The sequence below is a fragment of the Salmo trutta genome, chromosome 18 (genome assembly GCF_901001165.1).
Source record: "Salmo trutta chromosome 18, fSalTru1.1, whole genome shotgun sequence".
Lineage (NCBI taxonomy): Eukaryota > Metazoa > Chordata > Actinopteri > Salmoniformes > Salmonidae > Salmo > Salmo trutta.
The window spans coordinates 32,979,045-33,002,228 of NC_042974.1; the positions used below are offsets into that span (position 1 = coordinate 32,979,045).

Below are 23,184 nucleotides of genomic sequence, written 5' to 3' on the forward strand. Positions count from 1 at the left end.
AGTTGAATAGGTGAGAGTATGGATTCATAACATTCCTTTCACCAGTCAATTACGGGAAGGAGATGAGCGAAGGAAGCTATCTCCAACTATTGGACTCAAGCCGACTCAACTACTCTGGCGAACTCTCTCGCTCAGATGGGTAAACTTTAAACTTAAATCTCCATTAGATTGTGCAACACTGTTGAATGTTTTTGAGCGATACATGAAAAACATCTTTAAAAGTGAACAGAGATGAGGAGAGAGAAATAGAGCGAGAAATATGTATTTATGAGAAGATCTAAGAGAGCGCTCATCTTTCAAGATTCAGGAGAGACTGTCTGACAGGAGCTCATTTAAGAAAAGCTAGAAAACGCAGATGCATAAATGAGATACAAGGTTAAACCAAAGTGAGCCCAAGCTTTACTTCTACCAGAACAAACACACACAAATTAACGCACAGACACACAAGCACACAACGCACACAGAGAGAGACACACACACACTTCACTTTGCGTCACACCATTCAGTACTATCTCTCTTTTAAGAAATACAAATAATCCCTTTGTGAAATGCAAATTTGTCCAAGTGTGTTTTTTAAATAAATCGGGCCAACAATTCAATCTGGGGAAACAACATTAGCATAAAGCATCACATATAATAATTAAGCCATGCAACACTAGCGAGCTTGCTGAGACTCTAGGACTACTGTAGCTACAACAAAGCGTACTGTACAGCACTGTATGCACACCTGTAAACACACACAGCGAATAGGCATACTGAGAATGGAGATTTCAGATGGGCTTACTTGGGGGATATGATCATGTAGGTGGCAAGATCTACCTCGCTGCCTCGAGAATGAATGAGAGTGAATGGTGTGGCTGTTCACACAGTCCTGTGCAGTGGAGCTCGATCATTTCCTCAGTCTTCTCCAGCCGAGGGGGAGGGAGTCAAAGAAGGCCTTTAGAAGGCGTGACGTGATGTGACAGACGTGAAAAGCCAGCAGTATCTCAGCCACCAAACAAGGACAAACGTCCTGCGGACACACACACGCTGTCCCCCATTTCATCAAGCCCTGGCAGGATGGCCCTGGTCCCTATAAACAGCGCTGGTTGTAAATACTCCAACACACACATGAAAGCATGCACATACAGTACGCACTCCCACGATGTCCCAGAGGATCAATGGGTCTGTGTGATTTGTCTCTAACATGTGGGACACGTGTATGATAGAGCTGTGCAGCTCATTGACTCCTGTTAAAATCCTAAAATCTACCGCCAGTGTCCTGAATCCAGAAACATCCCATCACACGTGTGGAGATGCAGGGGACGGGCCCTACATTCTGAAATTGTATTTTTTTTGTCCGCTGTTAGTTTTATCATTGGAATGTGATACAAAACGAGACAACGGTGTGCTTTAGGACCATGATGACGCCTCCGAGCGGTCGGGTAGGCTGTTTGGAGTGTTTGGAGTGTTTATCCGAATAATATATATTTTTTAAGTTATGTCCCCCCCACTTCTAAAACAAAAGTTGTGTCCCTATGTTGATAGCTATAAGCAATATGGTGAACAGTCCTAGTACCAAACCAATCAAAGGGCAATGAGAAGCTACTGTTTATACCTGTCAAATTCCTTCTGATCTACACGAAGTGCCTAGGGGCAAGAGGCTAGATGCTGTTTCAGGATTGGGGGGTGAACATCACTCTAAAAATTCCTTCACACTCGACGGGAGAGTGGGCATAGATGAGCATGTCCTAGCACCATTACAATGGACTTTGGGTAATGGAATCTCATGTTATCAGCTGGGAGAGGTCTCCAATTATAGTTCTCTCTGAGGGGAACTGGGAGCATATTTAGTGCTGAATAAAAAATAGAACCCAAGCCCCTACTCCCTAGCCCCTCCTTATAACCACTCTAAATAATAATATAGGCATTCATCAGATGCTTTTATTCAACTTTGAGTTCATATGTGACCGGTGGCCACTAAAGTGCCTTCTATCCCACTGTATCGCCAGCCAAGTGCATCCAGCTGGCTAATCAAGGGTGTGGTTGTGCCAGTTTATTTAAGCAGAGCGCTTCCTTCTGTCGGGAGATTGTTTTATCATTTGGAAGGTTGGCATGCCTTTGGAGTATGAGAGTAGTGACAGCCCAAATCCAGAGAGTCTTAAATATTCTGAAAGTTTTGTGTGTATAACAGCGCCAGTAAACGTTACACTGAGTTCCTCTCTCCTCTTCCTTGGACACGCCCAGCGGGTGAGGCAGAGGGATAGAAGTGACCACTGGTCACATATTAAATTATAGTCGCTTTGGATAAAATAATCTGATTAATGACTATATTATTATTTAGTGGGAGTCGGAGCTTCATGTTGCATGCCACCGGTTACACACGTGTCCAATATACACTGAATGTTCCATGACATAGACTGACCAAGTGAATCCAGGTGAAAGCTATGGTCCCTTATTGATGTAAATCCACTTCTGTCAGTGTAGATGAAGGGGATGAAATAGGTTAAAGAATGATTTTTAAGCCTTGAGACAATTGAGACATGGATTGTGTATGTGTGTCATTCATAGGGTGAATGGCCAAGACAAAATATTGAAGTGCCTTTGTACAGGGTATGGTAGTACGTGCCAGGCTGACCGGTTTGAGTGTGTCAAGAACTGCAACGCTGCTGGGTTTTTCACGCTCAACAGTTTCCCGTGTGTATCAAGAATGGTCCACCACCCAAAGGACATCCAATCAACTTGGCACAACTGTGGGAAGCAATGGAATCCACATTGGCCAGCATTTGTACACTCAGTGTATGTACCCCATGCAGGAATCCAACCCACAACCCAACCAGCCCACTGATCCATGAGACTTACCGATACTCTATATCTGTACTAATAAACTCAGTCCCATGCCGCCTAATCGAGCTTCAGTGACTAAGGGTTCCCTTCCTGACTCACCCTCTCCTCTCAAATCGATATTCAAAAGGCAAGCGGGCATGAATCAAAAAACAATGAGGGAGTGTCAAATAAGAGCGAGAGAAAATCACTTCGCAGCCATTTAGAAATTAAGCTCTCTCTCTCTCCCTCTCTCTTTCTCCAAACAGGGGGCGTCATCCACCTGATTGATTTCTGTAAATTCACAATCCTATAATAGATGAGCTTGAAAAAAAAACGATTCCTCCTTTTGCTATTTGCAAAATTGGAAAGCAGTAAAGGGTGCCAGCTTTGTGGCTGGCCCCTGTAGACGTAGAATAAAGGACAGAGAGGAGTGTGTGTGTGTGTGTGTGTGTGTGTGTGTGTGTGTGTGTGTGTGTGTGTGTGTGTGTGTGTGTGTGTGTGTGTGTGTGTGTGTGTTTAGCTGGGGGGTTGAAAATGATGATGATGCCTTTACATCATAATGACAAAAAAAACACTTTAGTGTTTCTTATTTAGCCCATACTCAGTCGCTCTCCTCTGTTCCTATGCTAGGAGGGTTGGTCTGTGCCCGCTGTGGTGAGGTGCAGTGGTCTGTGCCCTCTCTGGGTGGCACCTCACCACCATATGGCATCAACGGCATACAATATGCCACAGTCTGTCTTTCTGTCTTTCCCTCTCACTGACTCTCATTTTGTCTCTCTCTGGCAGGGTCTGCACTTCCACCCTCCCTCCCTTGCTTCCGCCGGAACTGTCGCCATGCTGAGTGGCCCACGTGGCTTCACCTTCCCCTTCTCCCACCATCCTTTCTTTCAGTCTCTCCCTCCTCCCCTCTCGGAATTCCTCTCCTCTGGTGTGCATATTCCTCAACCATGGTTAGCTTTTTTCCCTTCCTCCATCTCACTCTTCTCTCTCTACTCTCTCTACTCTCTATTTAGCTCAGCGGCTCTGACACATTTCTCTCTATGACACACATGCTCTTTCCTGTCTTCATCTCTGTCTCCCTATTCCCTCAACCTATGCCGGGTGGCCATTTTGGTGATTATCTAGGTTCACCAACCTCAGGACACATGCACTGTATTGATTATTGGCTATGCAACACAAACTCTCCTTGGGTACATGGAGTAACATTCATCTCCCCTCTTTAGGAGCATTCACGTGTCTTAGACTGGGCTGGTCTGGAGGGCCTATCCTCATTACTGAGTGGGACATCAAGAAGCCTACAGCTCGTAGACAATAACATTTCCCAGCAGAGAGAGAGAGCGATGGATGGAGAGACGAGAGAGAGAGAGACGAGATAGAGGGGGGGGGGGGTCGAGAGAGACAGAGTAAGATTCAGTCCACTTGAGAAGACACTCCACTCTGTCAATAACACACCTCATTACTTACACACTGTCACAAGCTTAAAGAGCACTAAAGTCACACACACATACAGGCGGGCAGGCCGACGCGCACGCACACAGTAATTAGCCAGATACCTGAGGTTGTCTATTTTTACACCACATTTTAGGCTTTAGAAAACTGATAAAAGACAGGCAGTGTGGAGGAGATAAAGAGGAAGGGATAGAGGAAGAGATTGAGCGATGGAAATAGAAGATGGGGAAGACAGATGGAGAAAGCACCAGAGCCAACAGCAGAGCTAAGTGGGTAGTGTGCTCCCCAGACAGAACTGGGCAATTCCATGCTAACGCAATTACGCTTGGACTTTTTCACTTTAAAATGTATGCCAAACAAAACCCATTGATTTCAAAGTTTAACAAACCACACAACTCTATGCACAAGGACTACTTTCAACAATTTACAAAGAACATTTCACAAAAACACATTGACTGGAAGAACTGTGTAGATGCAAAGTTTGGTAACAGAATTACGGTAAAATCTCCCTCAGTTTTTATGCAACCACATTTTCAAAAACTCTGTTAAATATCTCCTTGAATCAAGATTCAAATATGTCTGCAGAAAGAATGGTGTGTCAGCTATGACACCTCTAGTTTGAAAAAATATTTTTTTCGTTTTTGAACTACAGTAGGTGAAGTGGATTTGGTCGGGTAATGAAATTCCGGTAACGGAATGACATCATGGGTACCTGATCTGTACTTTACAGAAATACACAATTAGTGATATGAATATCATTCTCTTCCTGGTGATGTATCCTGAATAGGTACACAAAGGTAGAACAATTTAATATCATTTTTTGCATATGTGGGTATTATTCTACACACTGGTTATTATTGTAATGAGCTAACATTTGGTTAGGTCTTCGCCAGATCAAATCTGAAACAATCATAGACGACTATGTTTCACGAGTTTGGACATCACGGTACAGCACAGTAGAGCAGAGTAGAGTTTAGTACAGTACAGTAAAGCACATCACAGTAGAGTTCAGTACATTATACTGTACTATACTCTAGTGCACTCTAATGCAGGGGTTCTCAAAGTGGGGTCCGGGTCCGTGGTACTGCAGGGGGTCCACGTCCAGATCTCAAAACAAATTAAAAATATTGAATTATTCAATTAAGTTTAGAACAAGATTAAATTACTTTTGGCCAAGGGATCAGTGGAATAAGTTTAGAGGGTGTAATACAACACAATGTAATATTATGAATCTACAATTTAACCCTGTGCAACATGGGCCTGGAAAGCCCACAGATATTGGTATCCACAGTACTCTACCAATATTACATTTTTCAACGCAATACACTCCCAAAGAATCTCTCTTCCTCATGGCAAAATGTGGAGAATTGCAAGAAATTAGCTTAAAAACTGATTATTTTCTCTCCGGTGGCAAGAGATGGGCCTTTAAAATGTTCCTTTGCAGGGCCCAAGACTTGGTTTGAAGTCATAGTTAAACTCCTGGTATGCAATTTTTTTTTTTTATCTCAATCGAGTTGTGTTCTGATTATGTGGGGGTGATGAATTTACTACCACAAAAGGGGTCCCTGGCCCCAAAAACTCCCTAGTCCTTGCCGATGACAAGCATACCCATAACAAGATGCAGCCACCACCATGCTAGAAAATATGAAGAGTGGTACTCAGTAATGTGTTATGTTGGATTGTCCCCCAAACATAATGCTTTGTTTTCAGGACATAAAGTTAATTTATTTACCACATTTTTTGCACTTTTACTTAAATGTCTTATTGCAAACAGGATGCATGATGTGGAATATGTGTATTCTGTAAAGGCTTTCTTCTTTTCACTCTGTCAATTAGGTTAGTAGTGTTTAGTAACTACAATGTTGTTGATCCATCTTCAGTTTACTCTTATCCCAGCCATTAAACTCTAACTGTTTTAAAGACACCATTGGCCTCATGGTGAAATCCCTGAGCGGTTTCCTTCCTCTCCGGCAACTGAGTTAGGAAGGATGCCTGTATCTTTGTAGTGACTGGGTGTATTGATACACCATCCAAAGTGTAAATAATAACTTCACCATGCTCAAAGGGATAGTCAATGTTAGCTTTTTTTATTTTTCTAATCTACCAATTGGCACTCTTCTTTGCGAGGCATTGGAAAACCTCCCTGATCTTTGTGGTTGAATTTGTGTTTGAAATTCACTGCTCGTCTGATGGACTAGATAATTGTACGTGTGGAGTACAAAGATGAGGTAGTTATTCAAAAATCATGTTAACCTCTATAGGTTTGGTGGGTCCCCCTCGGGACGGTTGAGCTAACGTAGGCTAATGCGATTAGCTTGAGGTTGTAAGTAACATGAACATTTCCCAGGATATAGACATATCTGATATTGGCAGAAAGCTTGAATTCTTGTTAATCGGACTGCCCTGTCCAATTTACAGTAGCTATTACAGTGAAATAATACCACGCTGTTGTTTGAGGAGAGTGCACAGTTATGACCTTGAAAAGTTATTAATAAACCAATTAGGCACATTTGGGCAGTCTTGATACAACATTTTAAATAGAAATACAATGGTTCATTGGATCAGTCTAAAACTTTGCCCATACACTGCTGCCATCTAGGGGCCAAAATCTAAATTGGACCTGGGCTGGAATAATACATTATGGCCTTTCTCTTGCATTTCAAAGATGATGGTACAAAAAAATACAAAGAAAACACGTTTTTTTCTTTTTATTATCTTTAACCAGATCTATTGTGTTATATTCTACATTCCTTTCACATTTACACAAACTTCAACGTGTTTCCTTTCAAATGGTACCAAGAATATGCATATCCTTTCTTCAGTTCCTGAGCTACAGGCAGTTAGATTTGGGTATGTCATTTTAGGCCAAAATTTTTAAAAAAGGGCTCGATCCTGAAAAGTGTTTTAAACATTTACATTTACATTTAAGTCATTTAGCCGACGCTCTTATCCAGAGCGACTTACAAATTGGTGCATTCACCTTATGATATCCAGTGGAACAACCACTTTACAATAGTGCATCTAAATCTTTTGGGGGGGGGGTTAGAAGGATTGCTTTATCCTATCCCAGGTATTCCTTAAAGAGGTGGGGTTTCAGGTGTCTCCAGAAGGTGGTGATTGACTCCGCTGTCCTGGCGTCTTGAGGGAGCTTGTTCCACCATTGGGGTGCCAGAGCAGCGAACAGTTTTGATTGGGCTGAGCGGGAACTGTGCTTCCTCAGAGGTAGGGAGGCGAGCAGGCCAGAGGTGGATGAACGCAGTGCCCTTGTTTGGGTGTAGGGCCTGATCAGAGCCTGAAGGTACGAAGGTGCCGTTCCCCTCACAGCTCTGTAGGCAAGCACCATGGTCTTGTAGCGGATGCGAGCTTCCGCGAGCTTCCGCTACAAGACACTATTATTACACACAGAGTGAGTCCATGCAATATATTACGTGACATTTTTACTCCTGAACTTATTTAGGCTTGCCATAACAAAGGGGTTGAATACTTATTGACTCAAGACATTTCAGGATTACATTTTTTATACATTTGTTTTAAAAATCTAAAAACATAATGCCATTTTGATATTTTGGGGTATTGTGTAGACCAGTGACACAACATCTCAATTTAATTCATTTTAAACTGGAAAAAGTCAAGGGATGTGAATACTTTCTGAAGGCAAATGTCTTGAGTCTGTACCCACACATACAATTATCTGTAAGGTCGCTCAGTTGAGCAGTGAATTTCAAACACAAATTGAACCACAAAGACCAGGAACGTTTTCCAATGGAAACATTTGTTATTCTTGACTAGAGTCAATGTCCGCACCCCGCAGAAAATAAATTAGCATAATACAAAAATCTCTCTGTTTAAGCTTGAGATATTTGTTTTTTTGCAATGCTCAATCCACAGCATCCGCCGATGATTCACTGCTCGTCTGAGGGACTAGATAATTGTATGTATGGAGTACAGAGATGAGGTAGTTATTCATAAATCCGTCGATGACAGAGCTAAAAAAAATGATTTCTCACAAACTTGTCAGTAGCGTCCGAATGGTTTGGCCTACAAACTATGACATATGGAAAGATGAGACTCTCACAAACATGGTGGTGCCCTCCGTTTTGCTCTATGACCCCCACAAGCATCTTGAGGCTAGTCTGAAGTTGGTACAGCCGATCTGCTAACTTCTGTCTGTAGCGTCCGAACAGTTTGGGCTACACAATAATATGGCCCCTCTGCGGAAAGGTGAGACTCTCGTGAACACGTACATGTCAATTGTTTAACTCTAGGATGCCCACAAGCCTCACAAGACCCACAAGCCTCCCCCGGTACCAGTTGAAAAAGTTGACCCCCCACGGCTTAGACAGGGCTTAGTCTGTAGATGAACAGTTACAGATAGGAGAAAACTGAGGATGGATCAACAACATGTTCGTTACGCCACAATACTAACCTAAATGAGAGTGAAAAGAAGGAAGCCTGTACAGAATAAAAATATTCCAAAACATTCATCCTGTTTGCAACAAGACACTAAAGTAATACGTCAAAAATGTTGGTAAAGCAATTAAATTTTGACCTAAATACAAAGTGTTATGTTTGGGGAAAATCCAATTCAACACATTACTGAGTACCACTATCCATATTTTCAAACATAGTGGTGTCTGCATCATGTTATGGGTATGATTGTAATCATTAAAAACTGGGGAGGTTTTTAGGATAAAACAATTATTGAATGGAGCTAAGCACAGGCAAAATCCGAGGGAAAAACCTGTATCAGTATGCTTTCCACCAGACACTGGGAGATCAATTCACCTTTCAGAAGGAAAATAACCTAAAACACAAGGCTAAATCTACACTGGAGTTGCTTACCATGAAGACAGTGAATGTTCCTGAGTGGCCGAGTTATAGTTTTGACTTAAATCTGCTTGAAAATCTATGGCAAGATCTGAAAATGATTGTCTAGCAATGATCAAATGATAATGGGCAAATGTTGAACAATCCAGGTGTGGAAAGCTCTTAGAGACTTAACCAGAAAGAGTCACAGCTGTAATCACTGCCAAAGGTGATTCTAACATGTATTGACGCAGGGGGGTTGAATACTTATCTAGTCAAGATATATTAGTGTTTAATTTTTTAATTATTATAATTTTTTTGACAAATGTTAGAATTTTTCTTCCACTTTGACATTAGACTATTTTTTGTAGAACATTGACAAAAATTACAATTAAATACATTTTGATCCCACTTTTTAACACACACAAAATGTGGAAAAAGTCAAGGGTTGTGAATACTTTCTGAAGGCACTTGTACTGTACTCTACTTTACTGTACTGTTCTGTACTTTACTGTTCTCTACTTTGCTGTATTGTACTGTGCTGTCCAAACTAGGGTTGAATGGCGGGAGCCCGGTTACCGGTATTTACAGCGCAAAACTACTCCCTTTTCCCGGGATAAATAACATCGAGTAACCGGTCAATTATAACAAATTATTTATATGAACATCATCACGTGAAATGGAACTGTTAAATAATTTGTGATGTCGAAATATGCCTTCTCTATGGCCTCTGCATGATGAATCAATGCTCAGGGTGGGGACAGACAGCCCATCTCAGTATGAAGTGCAGTTCACAAAGCATGTAGACCTACCTATCCTGGTAACTCTTTTTCTTATGACAGGTATGCTACAGTAACATACTGACCGAATGCGTCTAATTTATCCATCTCTATCTTGTTTTCGGAGGTCTCCTTGTTTTTTAATTGTAAAGATTCTATATTTTTTAATTGCAGCTGCAGAGTTTAAAATCAGACTATCACTCGAATATCGTTGCTTTAAATCAGTACACGTGTGAGTAATCTCTCACAGTCTTTCTCTCTCTCTCTCCATCAACTCTATTCAAATTACATCCAAAATAGATAATCCTGTTCTAGATCGATACATAGCCCTATATATAGATGTCCTAGCCTACCTCTTTCAGGTAATAAATACAATGCTGTGGTAGCCTTATATTTAGCTAATTAATGATGGGTTATGCATAATGAACTTCTAACTTATAGCTCTGTCTCTTGCGCAATAGGCATGCACCTGTGCTCCACTGGCCTCTCTCCTTAAAAATGCACCTTAGCTCTTGGAGTCCCATGCAGGAAAAGGTAGACTAGAATAGCTTGCTGGACATTATTTTTTTAGCATTTATTTATACCAATAGACTATTAAAAAAAAGAGGGACGCAAGCTCTTTTTTGTTGAATGTTAAATACAGCAGCCAATAGACCTCACAGGTAGTTTGAAAGAAGAGCAAACGTAAGATGGCTGTAGGCTATAGCAGTTATTTATTCAGACCCACAGCAATTCAATCTCCATGAAGAGAAGTGAAAGCCTTCTGTATTTAATTAAAGTCCTATATTACTCAAGGATGTCATTAGAAAGATAAGGAAACGTATTTAATTTAACTGTTGAAAGCGAGGAAGGAATGAAGCAACAATAGAGAGAGAAAGAGAAGGTAGGCTAATAATATTAAGGGAAAATATTATGAAAGGTATATATGGGTCAGCCTACTAATTATACAAATAGGCCCTATTATATTTCTAAATTAAAATCAAATTCGGTAGTCTATACATGTAACGTTGTAGATGCATGTGCTGCACCAGAATCGCATGTTCTCTTCTACTTTATCATGGTTTGAATGATGTGCGTAATTCCCGTCCATATAATACAGTATAATACAATACAGTACAGTAATACAGTTCACACACAAAAAGATTAGCCTACTGGAGTTAGTTTCATTCATTTACCCAAGAGAGGATATAGGTAGCTACGTCTATGGGCTTTTATGTTTTTCTGTCATGTATAATGTGCATTAGCCCATATATGTATTGGATAACGATAACATAATTTGAGCTTTTCTGGGCTAATTAAATGGTAGTAAAGTAGGGCTCATAAAATGTATTTAATATATGGCTCATCAGTCTCAGGTAGCATCAGGTTTGAATTTTCATGCTGATCAAAGCTCTAAAATAATCCAGATACATTTATATGCTTTATAATGCTTTTGAATTACACTTCTGGTTTTGGCGGGAAATACCGGAAGAAAAGTGATTTAATCTCGGGAAAATATTCAACCCTAGTCCAAACTGGTTCAGATTTGGCCAGGACAGACTGACCAAATGTCAACTACTTTTCAACGTCCATGGACATCTGGTGTCAGTAAGTGTTCAGTGGCGGAGGATACTTGTTACAGTAAATGAAAAGAGGATAGATGGTAGGTGTTATTGTAGAAGTCAATAAGAGCCAGGAGAGGTGACATTAACTGGAGAGAAAGAGAGAGAGAGAAGCAGAGAGAGAGGGAGAGTGGGGGTTGTCCAGACTGTTTTCACAGTCTTGCTTTGACCAACAGACAACAAAAAGAGAAACTGTTATGACCTGAACATAACAGTATGCCAGTGGAAGCAAGGGCAGTAGCAGGTGACTCAACTGTGGATTGTGACTACTATGATTTCCAGTTTTAGCCAATTCAATTACAGTAATTCCGTTACCGATATGGTAACATAATTACGAGTTTTAATTAAACACTTAACAATGAATCAGTAACAACACTATAACTAATTGGTAGGTCTTCCTTTACTTGTTGCTTCTGTTAACTTTCATTATCCTTCCTCCTCATCTTAAAGATTTGTGGGCACAAGGCAATGTTTCTTAAACTTACAGAAGGCAAATCCTTTCTCCAAAACTAAATATAAGTGTTGATATTAGTTGGCAGGGGTCTTAAACATTATTGTGTTATTGTTGCCTACATTATTTTCGCCTAAAATGACATACCCAAATCTAACTGCCTGTAGCTCAGGCCCTGAAGCAAGGATATGTATATTCTTGGTACCATTTGAAATGAAACACTTTGAAGTTTGTGGAAATGTGAAAGGAATTTAGGAGAATATAACACAATCAATCTGATAAATGATAATACAAAGAAAAAAACAAGCGTTCTTTGTATTTTTTTGTACCATCATCTTTGAAATGCAAGAGAAAGGCCAGAATGTATTATTCCAGCCCAGGTGCAATTTAGATTTTGGCCACTAGATGGCAGCAGTGTATGTGCAACGTTTCAGACTGATCCAATGAACCATTGCATTGCGGATAATTTTTTTAAATCAAGACTGCCCAAATGTGCCTAATTTGTTTATTAACATGCTCCTATGAACTTCACATGTTGTTGATCATGGGTCCTTTTACATGGAAATGCCCAGCTTCATATGGCTTGGCACAGTCGTACAGAGCTCTCCCTTCGGCAGGGTGGGAAGTGCACAGTCTACAATCACACATACCATCACACACAAACACACTTCTGTATGAAGCTCCATCTTCAGTAGGATGGGCAACGCCTACACACAAACGTACATGCACATGCACATACACGTACATGCACATACACGTACACGCGCACACACACAAACTCACACCGAGCTGAACCACACAAAGAACAATATCCTGTAATTGCAGAGAAATACAGGACATAAGTCATGCTGGGTTGTGTTGAGTAAGCTGTGCACTAACTGTGCTTCTCTTGTGTGTATACAGTATCCATGCATTCTCCTATGAAGACACACAGAAGTAAGCAGTCAGGAACTCCTTGCATATTCTACACGTGACTAAAAGCAGTCTCTTGAAACACTGCTGTCCACTCCTGAGCTTTGGGATTGGCAGGTAGTCACTTCCTGTGCTCTGTGATTGGCTAGTATTCTCCCAGGTGTATCTCTGCTCCAAAGGGTATAATAGTGAAAGAAGCTGGGCCTTATATACTGTACCAGTCAAACGTGTGGACACACCAACTCATAAATGGGTTTTTCTTCATTTTTACTATTTTCTACATTGTAGAATAATAGTGAAGACATCAAAACTATTAAACACCACACATGGAATCATGTAGTAAACCATTAGTGTCAAACAAATCAATATATAGTTTAGATATAAGATTCCTCAAAGTAGCCAACCTTTGCCTTGATGACAGCTTTGCACACTCTTGCTATTCTCTCAACCAGCTTCAAGAGGAATGCTTTTCCAATGGTCGTGAAGGAGTTCCCACATATGCTGAGCACTTGTTGGCTGCTTTTCCTTCACTCTGCAGCCCAACTCATTCCAAACCACCTCAATTGGGTTGAGGTCGGTGATTGTGGAGGCTTGGTCATCTGATGCAGATAGCCCTTACACAGCCTGGAGGTGTGTTGGGTCATTGTCCTGTTGAAAAACAAATGATAGTCCCGCCAAGCGCAAACCAGATGGGATGGCGTATCGCTGCAGAATGTGGCAGCGATGCTGGTCAAGTGTGCCTTGAATTCTAAATAAATTTCTGACAGTATCACCAGCAAAGCACCCCACACCATCACACCCTCCTTCTCCATGCTTCACAGTGGGAACCACACATGCGGAGATCATCCGTTCATCTACTCTGTGTCTCACAAAGACATGGCAGTTGTTGAAACCAAAGGACAGATTTCCACCGGTCTAATATCCACTCCTCGTGTTTCTTGGCCCAAGGAAGTCTCTTCTTATTATTGTGTCCTTTAGTAGTGGTTACTACATGATTCCATATGTGTTATTTCATAGTTTTGATGTCTTCACCATTATTCTACAATGTAGAAAATAGTAAAAAATAAAGAAAAACCCTTGAATGAGTAGGTGTGTCCAAACGTTTGGCTGGTACTGTATGTGCATTGTTATAGAATGTTACAAACATACATCCCTGTCATATGGAGAGAAGAGTAATGTAAGCTCTATATGGTAACTATAAAGTTACAGAAACTGTGACTTATGCTAGCTAATGTTTGACTTGAGTTTTAGCAAGAATGCTACCTGGAGGTAGGTGATGCTAATGCTAAGAGGTTGTCTTACATAGCCTGTGTTGCTCAGTGGGCAGGAGCAGGGCCGTAACCAGGGTCTGTCTTTTAGTGAAGCCCGGACGGATGGACTGCATTTCTATACAATTTAAACAGTCTAAAATACTTATTGGAGAACAGCAATCAAAAATGACCCTAACCATTATCACATTGGTTGCTGTAATTTCATTCACCTCAGTCGATCTACAAACACATAGCCGATAAGTAATACAATTAGCCGCTACACATTAACTCACATTAACTTAGTACAGGGATTAAAAATAATCATTTCATACGTACATAGGGATCTTTTAGCAAAAAAGTATTTTATTAACAAAAAGTAAACAAATTAGTTTGCTTTACAGAAGAAGAAAAAAATTGTTGCAATTTTACAGCTAATTTCCTGCAATTTGACAAATTTTGCTGACATATGCCATGTTAATATGATATACAGTGCCTTGCAAAACTATTCATCCCCCTTGGCGTTTTTCCTATTTTGTTGCATTACAACCTGTAATTTAAATTGATTCTTATTTGGATTTCATGTAATGGACATACACAAAATAGTCCAAATTGGTGAAGTGAAATGAAAAAAATAACTTGTTTCAATAAATTAAAAAAATTAAAAAACGGAAAAGTGGTGCGTGCATATGTATTCACCCCCTTTGCTATGAAGCCCCTAAATAAGATCTGGCGCAACAAATTACCTTCCAAAGTCACATAATTAGTTAAATAAAGTCCACATGTGTGCAATTTAAGTGTCACATGATCTGTCACATGATCTCAGTATATACACACATGTTCTGAACGACCCCAGAGTCTGCAACACCAATAAGCAAGGGGCACCACCAAGCAAGCAGCACCATGAAGACCAAGGAACTTTCCAAACAGGTCAGGGACAAAGTTGTGGAGAAGTACAGATCAGGGTTGGATTATAAAAAAATATCCGAAACTTTGAACATCCCACAGAGCAACATAAAACCCATTATTAAAAAATGGAAAGAATATGGCACCACAACAAACCTGCCAAGAGTGGGCCACCCACCAAAACTCACGGACCAGGCAAGGAGGGCATTAATCAGAGAGGCAACAAAGAGACCAAAGATAACCCTGAATGAGTTGCAAAGCTCCACAGCGGAGATTGGAGTATCTGTCCATAGGACCACTTGAAGGCGTACACTCTACAGGGCTGGGCTTTACGGAAGAGTGGCCAGAAAAAACACCATTGTTTAAAGAAAAAAAGAAGCAAACACGTTTGGTGTTTGCCAAAAGGCATGTGGGAGACTTCCCAAACATATGGAAGAAGGTACTTTGGTCAGATGAGACTAAATTGAGCTTTATAGCCATCAAGGAAAACACTGTCTGGCGCAAACCCAACACCTTCCATCACCCCGAGAACATCATCCCCACAGTGAAGCATGGTGGTGGCAGCATCATGCTGCGGGGATGTTTTTCATTGGCAGGGACTGGGAAACTGGTCAGAATTGAAGGAATGATGGATGGCGCTAAATACAAGGAAGTTCTTGAGGGAAACCTGTATCAGTCTTCCAGAGATTTGAGTCTGGGACGGAGGTTCACCTGCCAGCACAACAATGAACCTAAGCATACTGCTAAAGCAACACTTGAGTGGTTTCATGGGAAACATTTAAATATCTTGGAATGGCCTAGTCAAAGCCCAGACCTCAATCCAAAGATTGCTGTACACCAGAGGAACTCACCCAACTTGGAGGAGCTGGAGCAGTTTTGCCTTGAAGAATGTGCAGAAATCCCAGTGGCAAGATATGCCAAGCTTATAGAGACATACGCCAAGAGACTTGCAGCTGTAATTGACTTTGGGGGGGTGAATAGTTATGCACACTCAAATTCAGTTTTTTAGTCTTATTTCTTGTTTGTTTCACCCCCAAAAAATATTTTACATCTTCAAAGTGGTCGGCATGATGTGTAAATCAAATGATACAAACCCCATAAAATCCATTTGAATTCCAGGTTGTAAGGCAACAAAATAGAAAAAATGCTTTCGCAAGCCACTGTATGAGTGAGAGGGAAAAACAAAATCAATGGAGGCTCCCTGGAGGTCAGGGCCCCTGGACATGTGCCCTGCATGCCGGGTCGGTAATTCAGTCATGATTACTACAAGTTTAGATAGCTGGCTAGACTAACTAGACTAATTTACCAATCTAAAAAGTGTTAACTGACATGTCAGTGAGTGAAATAAAACAAGAGGAAAAATGCTGATGCACAACTAAGTATCAAAATTGCACCTTGTGTATTCTACTATTCATACTCTCAACAGTAAGTTGAGACCCGACAGAGTTCCTAAATTATTATATATTTTTTCACATTCTAAATAATTACATGGCTGTTGAGGGCTCGTCTTTAACGTACAGAGAGTTATGAAAGCTTTTCTCTCTATTTGTTTATCTTTCTCTCTATCAACAGGAATAGTAGGTCTATCATTAATGCATTCTGAATTCACTTCACTTGCCCTTTACAAAAATCTGCTTTGCATTTCTTGAGCTCCCCAAATTCATATGACAGATCAACATCTGTGCTCATCTAGGATCATATATAGAAAAACAGATAGTACATGTACAAAACAGCCTGCATGTCAAGTGATACCAAATTCCTTATAGTTCACTGCTTTTCATCAAAGTAAAGTGCTTATTATTATCTGTATCCCGTTCTGACGGCTTGCTGACATTCCGTATGTGTCAGAATACTGACCGGGAGTCGTGGTATAATGTCATAATGGGCCACATTCCAGGATTCCTCTGGGAAGCAGATGTGATTTACCCCTTCATCCCACCACTCTCTGATCCAACCTCTCACACACGCATGCATTCTTGCACAAAACACACAAGTGAATGCAAAAAAACACTCTTATGGACAACCACACACACACACACTGTAAATGTGCATGGCCGTGCAGAGATAATTACTTAGAGTACGTACATAGATAACTTGTGTTCAATGTGCTACCGAGACAATCTCTATTACAGACATGAGCGTAAAGTTGTGACCACACCTCCCACTACCAAAAACACCGAAACATACTGACAAACACTTACCCATTCTCAACTGCATCCTCAAACTTGCCTCAGTCAAAGGGAATTTATATGCTGGACTTTTAGTTGACATACCGGTACTTCGATATGACATACTTATCACTCTGGGTGGATACTTGCTGTTTTTCTCATCAGAGCCAGAGTGACAGGAAGTTGCTGGGCTCAGATTACCCAACCGTAAATTCTAACTTTCTAACCTCTAGGAGGATACAGAATATCTGACCGTGGACCAGCTGTTAGGGGCATCAGGCTTAACCACATATCCACAGCACAAACCCATGTCAAAGACTAAATGATGGCTCAATAGTACTTAAGAGTTAATTGACAAGTGATGTCCATCTTCTCACTGGGTTGTGGAATGTTGTCCATTAGCTTGGGGAGCTAACACAAATCTTCAGGTCTCAGGGAAGTTTACGCATTACGCGCGCACCAAACCACATCCGTTAGACTTCAACGCCCTTTGACCACAATGTCCTCAGAGACCCATCCCGGGTTTAGGAAGCAATGTGACCGACTGGGCTCAAACCCAGGCCTTCTGACCACCCCAAGACTGTGTTACAATAACCAGCTGACCATTCAAAATAAATAGTCAGCAAAATATGGTTGTATAGTGGTTTTTACCTGACATCATTTTGCTGAGGAGGCTTCTTCTGGCCTACCAGGTTCACAGTTCTTGCTTGGATGGGCCTCTCCTCCCTGGAACACACAAAAGGGACAATGTGGTTGGAATGTTGTCAGAAAATGTTGTCAAATGTTATACATTGGTGTAGTTTGAGGGTTCTTTAGAAGGTGGATGCTATTTAGACATTGGTCGGATTCCTCTGCTCAGACGTTGCTGACACCTGCTAGATCTTACAATGCCTGAATAGGTATTTACATATCAGCTAACCACATAATTTGTTATGGCAATCTGGTGCCCAAATGCACAGTCGATGACATGGCACCCAACCATTGGTTGATACATGCAACGTTTGAGCACGGGAACGCGATTAAACATTGGATGGATGAAATTACCACATTCACATGGTCGTCATTAGTTACCACAGCCACAAAGTCCTAAACCCCACCTATTTGTACAATTTATCTTATTAAGATGTGATTTTAAACTTAACCCTAACCTTAACCACACTGCTAACCTTATGCCTAACCCTAACCTTAAATTTAGACCAAAAAGCACATTTTTGTTTTCATGAATTGTTATGATATAGCCAATTTTTACTTTGTGACTGTGCTATCTTCCTGTTCTCCATCAACAATTAACCAACACCTGACCAATCAGAATAGAGAAAATAAGTTGCTATGTAGATCATCAATTACAATAACAAAGAACTTATTCATCATATTTTAGAACTACATAACAATGACTTAAAAAATAATATTTCTGATAAAATAATTATACACTGGAATGTTTTCACTTTTACCTCAAAATATCTACTGTTTTCTTTTCCCCCCTCAGTAATCTGACACATCAATGGGTTGATCACAGATAAAACCCTATGAGAACCCCACAACATGGAGGCGTTCTGTCTAAAACTGAAAGGGGTGACAGATCTGTAATAACACATTGTGTTTGAGCTGTCATTAGATGGGTGTTATGAAAAAAAAATTGGGTTCGATAGCAACTGTGTCTGACTGTCCAGTATTTCAGCTGTTCAAACCTCCATTCTTCAATTACACCGACTGGGTGAAAAAGTTGATGTATAAGCAAAACCTAACTATTAGGAAACAGTACCAGAGGAGCACACTGCATTCTTACAACCATCAGATCCTTTTTTTCTGACTGTGACCTATGCATGAAAATATCTGCACATACAGTACACACACACCCACACATATGCAAGGGCAGATAGTATGAATACAAAAGCAGTGTGTAAATATTGATATGGCAGATTGGATTAAATCCCAGCGTGTGTGTGTGTGTGTGTGTGTGTGTGTGTGTGTGTGTGTGTGTGTGTGTGTGTGTGTGTGTGTGTGTGTGTCCATGTGTGTGTGTGTGTGTGATCGGTACCAGTTTGGACACACCTCCTCATTCAAGGGCTTTCCTTTATTTTTACTATTTTCTACATTGCAGAATAATAGTGAAGACATCAAAACTATGAAATAACACATATAGAATAATGTAGTAACCAAAAAAGTGTTTTAAATAAATCAAAATATATTTTATATTTGAGATTTTTCAAAGTAGCCACCCTTTGCCTTGATGACAGCTTTGCACAAACTTGGCATTCTCTCAACCAGCTTCATGAGGTAGTCACCTGGAATGCATTTTAATTAACAGGTGTGCCTTGTTAAAAGTTCATTTGTGAAATGTCTTTCCTTCTTAATGCGTTTGAGCCAATCAGGTGTGTTGTGACAAGGTTGGGGTGGTATACAGAAGATAGCCCTATTTGGTAAAAGACCAAGTCCATATTATGGCAAGAACAGCTCAAATAAGTAAAGAGAAACAACCGTCCATCACTACTTGAAGACATGAAGGTAAGTCAATACTGAACATTTCAAGAACCATCAAGCGCTATGATGAAACTGGCTCTCATGAGGACCACCACAGGAAAGGAAGACCCAGAGTTTCCTCTGCTGCAGAGGATAAGTTCATTAGAGTTAACTGCACCTCAGATTGTAGCCCAATAAAATGCTTCACAGAGTTCAAGTAACAGACACATCTCAACATCAACTTTTCAGAAGAGAATGCATGAATCAGGCCTTTGTGGTGAAATTGCTGCAAAGAAACCACTACTAAAGGACACAATAAGAAGAAGAGACTTGCTTGGGCCAAGAAACACGAGGAGTGGATATTAGACCGGTGGAAATCTGTCCTTTGGTCTGATGAGTCCAAATGTAAGATTTTTGCTTCTACCCGCCATGTCTTTGTGAGACGCAGAGTAGGTGAACGGAAGATCTCCGCATGTGTGGTTCCCACCGTGAAGCATGGAGGAGGAGGTGTGATGGTGTGGGGTGCTTTGCTGTGATTTATTTAGAATTCAAGGCATACTTAACCAGCATGGCTACCACAGCATTTTGTAGCAATACGCCATCCCATCTGGTTTGCGCTTAGTGGGACTATCATTTGTTTTTCAACAGGACAATGACCCAAATCGCACCTCTAGGCTGTGTAAGGGCTATCTGACTAAGGAGAGTGGTGGAGTGCTGTATCAGATGACCTGGCCTCCACAATCACCTGACCTCAACCCAATTGAGATGTTTGGGATGAGTTGGACCGCAGAGTGAAGGAAAAACAGCCAAGTGCTCAACATATGTGGGAACTCCTTCAAGACTGTTGGCATTCTAGGTGAAACTGGTTGAACGAATGCCAAGAGTGTGCAAAGCTGTGATCAAGGCAAAGGGTGGCTACTTTGAAGAATCTCAAATGTAAAATATATTTTGATTTGTTTAACACTTTTTTGGTTACTACATGATTCCATATGTGTTACTTCATCGTTTTGATGTCTTCACTATTATTCTACAATGTAGAAAATAATAAAAATTAAGAAAAACCCTTGACTAAGTAGGTTTGTCCAAACTTTTGACTGGAACTGTATATGGGGTGTCATAGTCCTGTGTCTATGTTTCATCTGTGCTTCTCACATTAGTGGGTTTATCGAATAGCTTTACAGCATAGAATGCGCAGATTAGATGACATATCAGTTCAGCCCGCTTCTACTGTAATCTGATGTTGTGATTAAAGTGAATGATGCTATCAGATATAGGTGAGTTCTGTGAGTGGAAGACTTAAAAGGCTATTTTCCTCACTAGAGTAAGGGCACACAGGCTACTGTAGCATATGTTGCAATTAAGATCACACAGCAAACCACATGAGCATGCGAAGCATGCATACGCGCACACACACACACACACACACATGCTAGTGTTACAGGGCTAATGCATAGCCTAAGATGAAAATTATGCATGACCACTTGTGCATTGGACACTTCCTTCTTTAGATGCAATGAATCGATCTGCAGTTTCAGTACAGGGCCATCACTCTGCACAAGGAGCCCAAAATAGAACACAGACGTGAATAGCAGAGGAGTTCTCATAGGAGCCCGGTTATTCGTTCGCTATAAGACTATGCGATAGCAGTGACTTGTTTAACGTCATATCGCCTCGCTGCAGTTTGACAGGCAATCAGTGGAGTAATATGCTACTCAGATAAGGTTACATCTAACTCACGATAACAAACCTTCGATGTTTTGTCGTGACAAATACAATAGACGTGCTCCTTCCACACCGGCTCAAGCTCTGTTCGTGAAAATACTAAAATAGCACAGGCTGACTGTGCTGATTTTCGACCATCATCAACTATAATAAAACAGCATATATGGCATGGACTAGGCTACCTGCATTTACGCTAGCCTTTCTGTAGAGATGGGCTGTCGCTGGCCTACATTGGGCTGTTATACTCAACCCACCGCATCGCCAAAGCAGCGACCGAACACGCAAACAGCTGTTGAGATACGGGACGGAAACACTCCGCTAGAGCAGATATGCACTGATTTTACAAGCAGAAATTAAGAGAATCTCGGTCAAATCACGTTGTGCAATCGCAGCCTGAAGTTAGCCTATAGCCTGCGGACGCAGTGCTCGAGATACTGGGCTATAGGCTATATATTACCTATATAGCCAGCAATTTGTTCGGATATGACAGAACACATGATTGCATTTCCGGGAAATGGGTGAGGTTGAGAAGAATTTAGTTAGGGCATCAGAAGACACTGGAGTGTGACGCTACTGAGTGTCTCAGGGACGACACACCCCTCTCTCTCCCCCTTCTCCCCCCCTCTCTCCCCCTGTTCGTCTCTTACACCTGTGACAGCGCTGACCAAACACATGCTTACTCAGAAACCTCTTCCTCTCTCTCTCTTTCACACACGCACACACACAGCGTGTTAGGGCATCTTGTTAGGTCACCCTTGACTCTGTGTAGACTAAATTATAGGCTGTAGATGGATGAGAGTGAGGGCGAAAATAGGCTACACTATATTTGCCTTGAGAGGAGCAGGGGCTATACATGCTGATACACACACACACATGTCGATAGCATTTTCGGTTAAGGTTAGGTAGGCAGATATTTGTATAGGTTTGGTAGCCTATTGGTAGCCTAGCGGCCGATGAGCAGCAGTATGAGTACCATCTCTGTACTACATCTCCCCAACATCTCCAGAGCAGAAATAGCCCCAGTGTCTCTCTTACTTTAACATGGCCTCTTCCTTCTCCTCCTCCTCCTTCTGTCGAGCTAACACAGCCATGATTATCTTCCTCTCTTCCTCAGTCAGATGGCTCAGGTCCGGCTCAGGCATGGACGCCGGCGCAACGGGTGGGCGCGGGCCGCCCCGAGGGCCCACCGAGGCGGACATCTTCTCCCCCTTTCCTCGGCGGCTCGGATTATGGACAGAAATCCCACTGGCGGAGCCCACGTATCACGACATGGCCCACGGATGAAGCAACGGCTCGGGCAAGTGATGCATTGCTCCCATGGTGGCGGGCACCCACGGCTGTAGTGCTTCTTCGGTTCCTAGTCGCCTTTCCTCTGCCTCTCTCTCGCTCTTTTCTCTTCTCCCCCCCACCCCCCGCCCGCCCGCCTCTCCCCTCCACTTCCAGTTACCGGGAACCCATCTCTGGTGGAGAATGATACTCGGTCACCTGGGAAGGCTTAGCTTTCTTAACAGCGGAGAGATTACTCTGCCGCTGCCCAGGTTGATCCGCCGGCTGGGTGCCTTGTTTTCTAACGCTGCCGCGCTCTGCTGCTGATGCTGCCGCTGTCAGGGAGATGTAGAACAGTCAATGGGACCGCAGCCCCTGAAACGAGCACACCTTCTCACGCCGGGAGCGCGCATTGTCATTTGAGAATGGGGGTTCACCGTACAAGGCGCTTGCACAATTTTCTCTCTCACTTCACCAATCGTACGTAGTGTGCTAGTGACACGCTTCCCATCCTCCCTTCCTTGTGTGCGTGTGCGTGTGTGTCAGTAGTGTTGTTGTATCTTGTTAGGGCCCCAGCTCAAAATACTCGCAACACAAATTTAGCATTGGTTG

The 23,184-nt window shown here is 41.7% G+C and overlaps 1 protein-coding gene across 7 annotated transcripts in view; it reads right to left on the reverse strand.

Annotated features, from left to right (window-relative positions):
• LOC115153203 (regulating synaptic membrane exocytosis protein 1) overlaps positions 1 to 22,716 on the reverse strand; it is a 66,727-nt gene extending 44,011 nt beyond the window's left edge. For all 7 annotated transcript variants that reach the window (XM_029698395.1, XM_029698401.1, XM_029698400.1 and 4 more), the window contains exons 1-2: positions 22,342 to 22,716; positions 17,776 to 17,850 (exon numbers count right to left, since the gene is read on the reverse strand). In XM_029698395.1, the coding sequence (XP_029554255.1) occupies positions 17,776 to 17,850; positions 22,342 to 22,505 (239 nt within the window). In that variant the 5' untranslated portion in view covers positions 22,506 to 22,716. The remainder of the gene's footprint in view (positions 1 to 17,775; positions 17,851 to 22,341) is intronic.
• Positions 22,717 to 23,184: the final 468 nt, after the last annotated feature.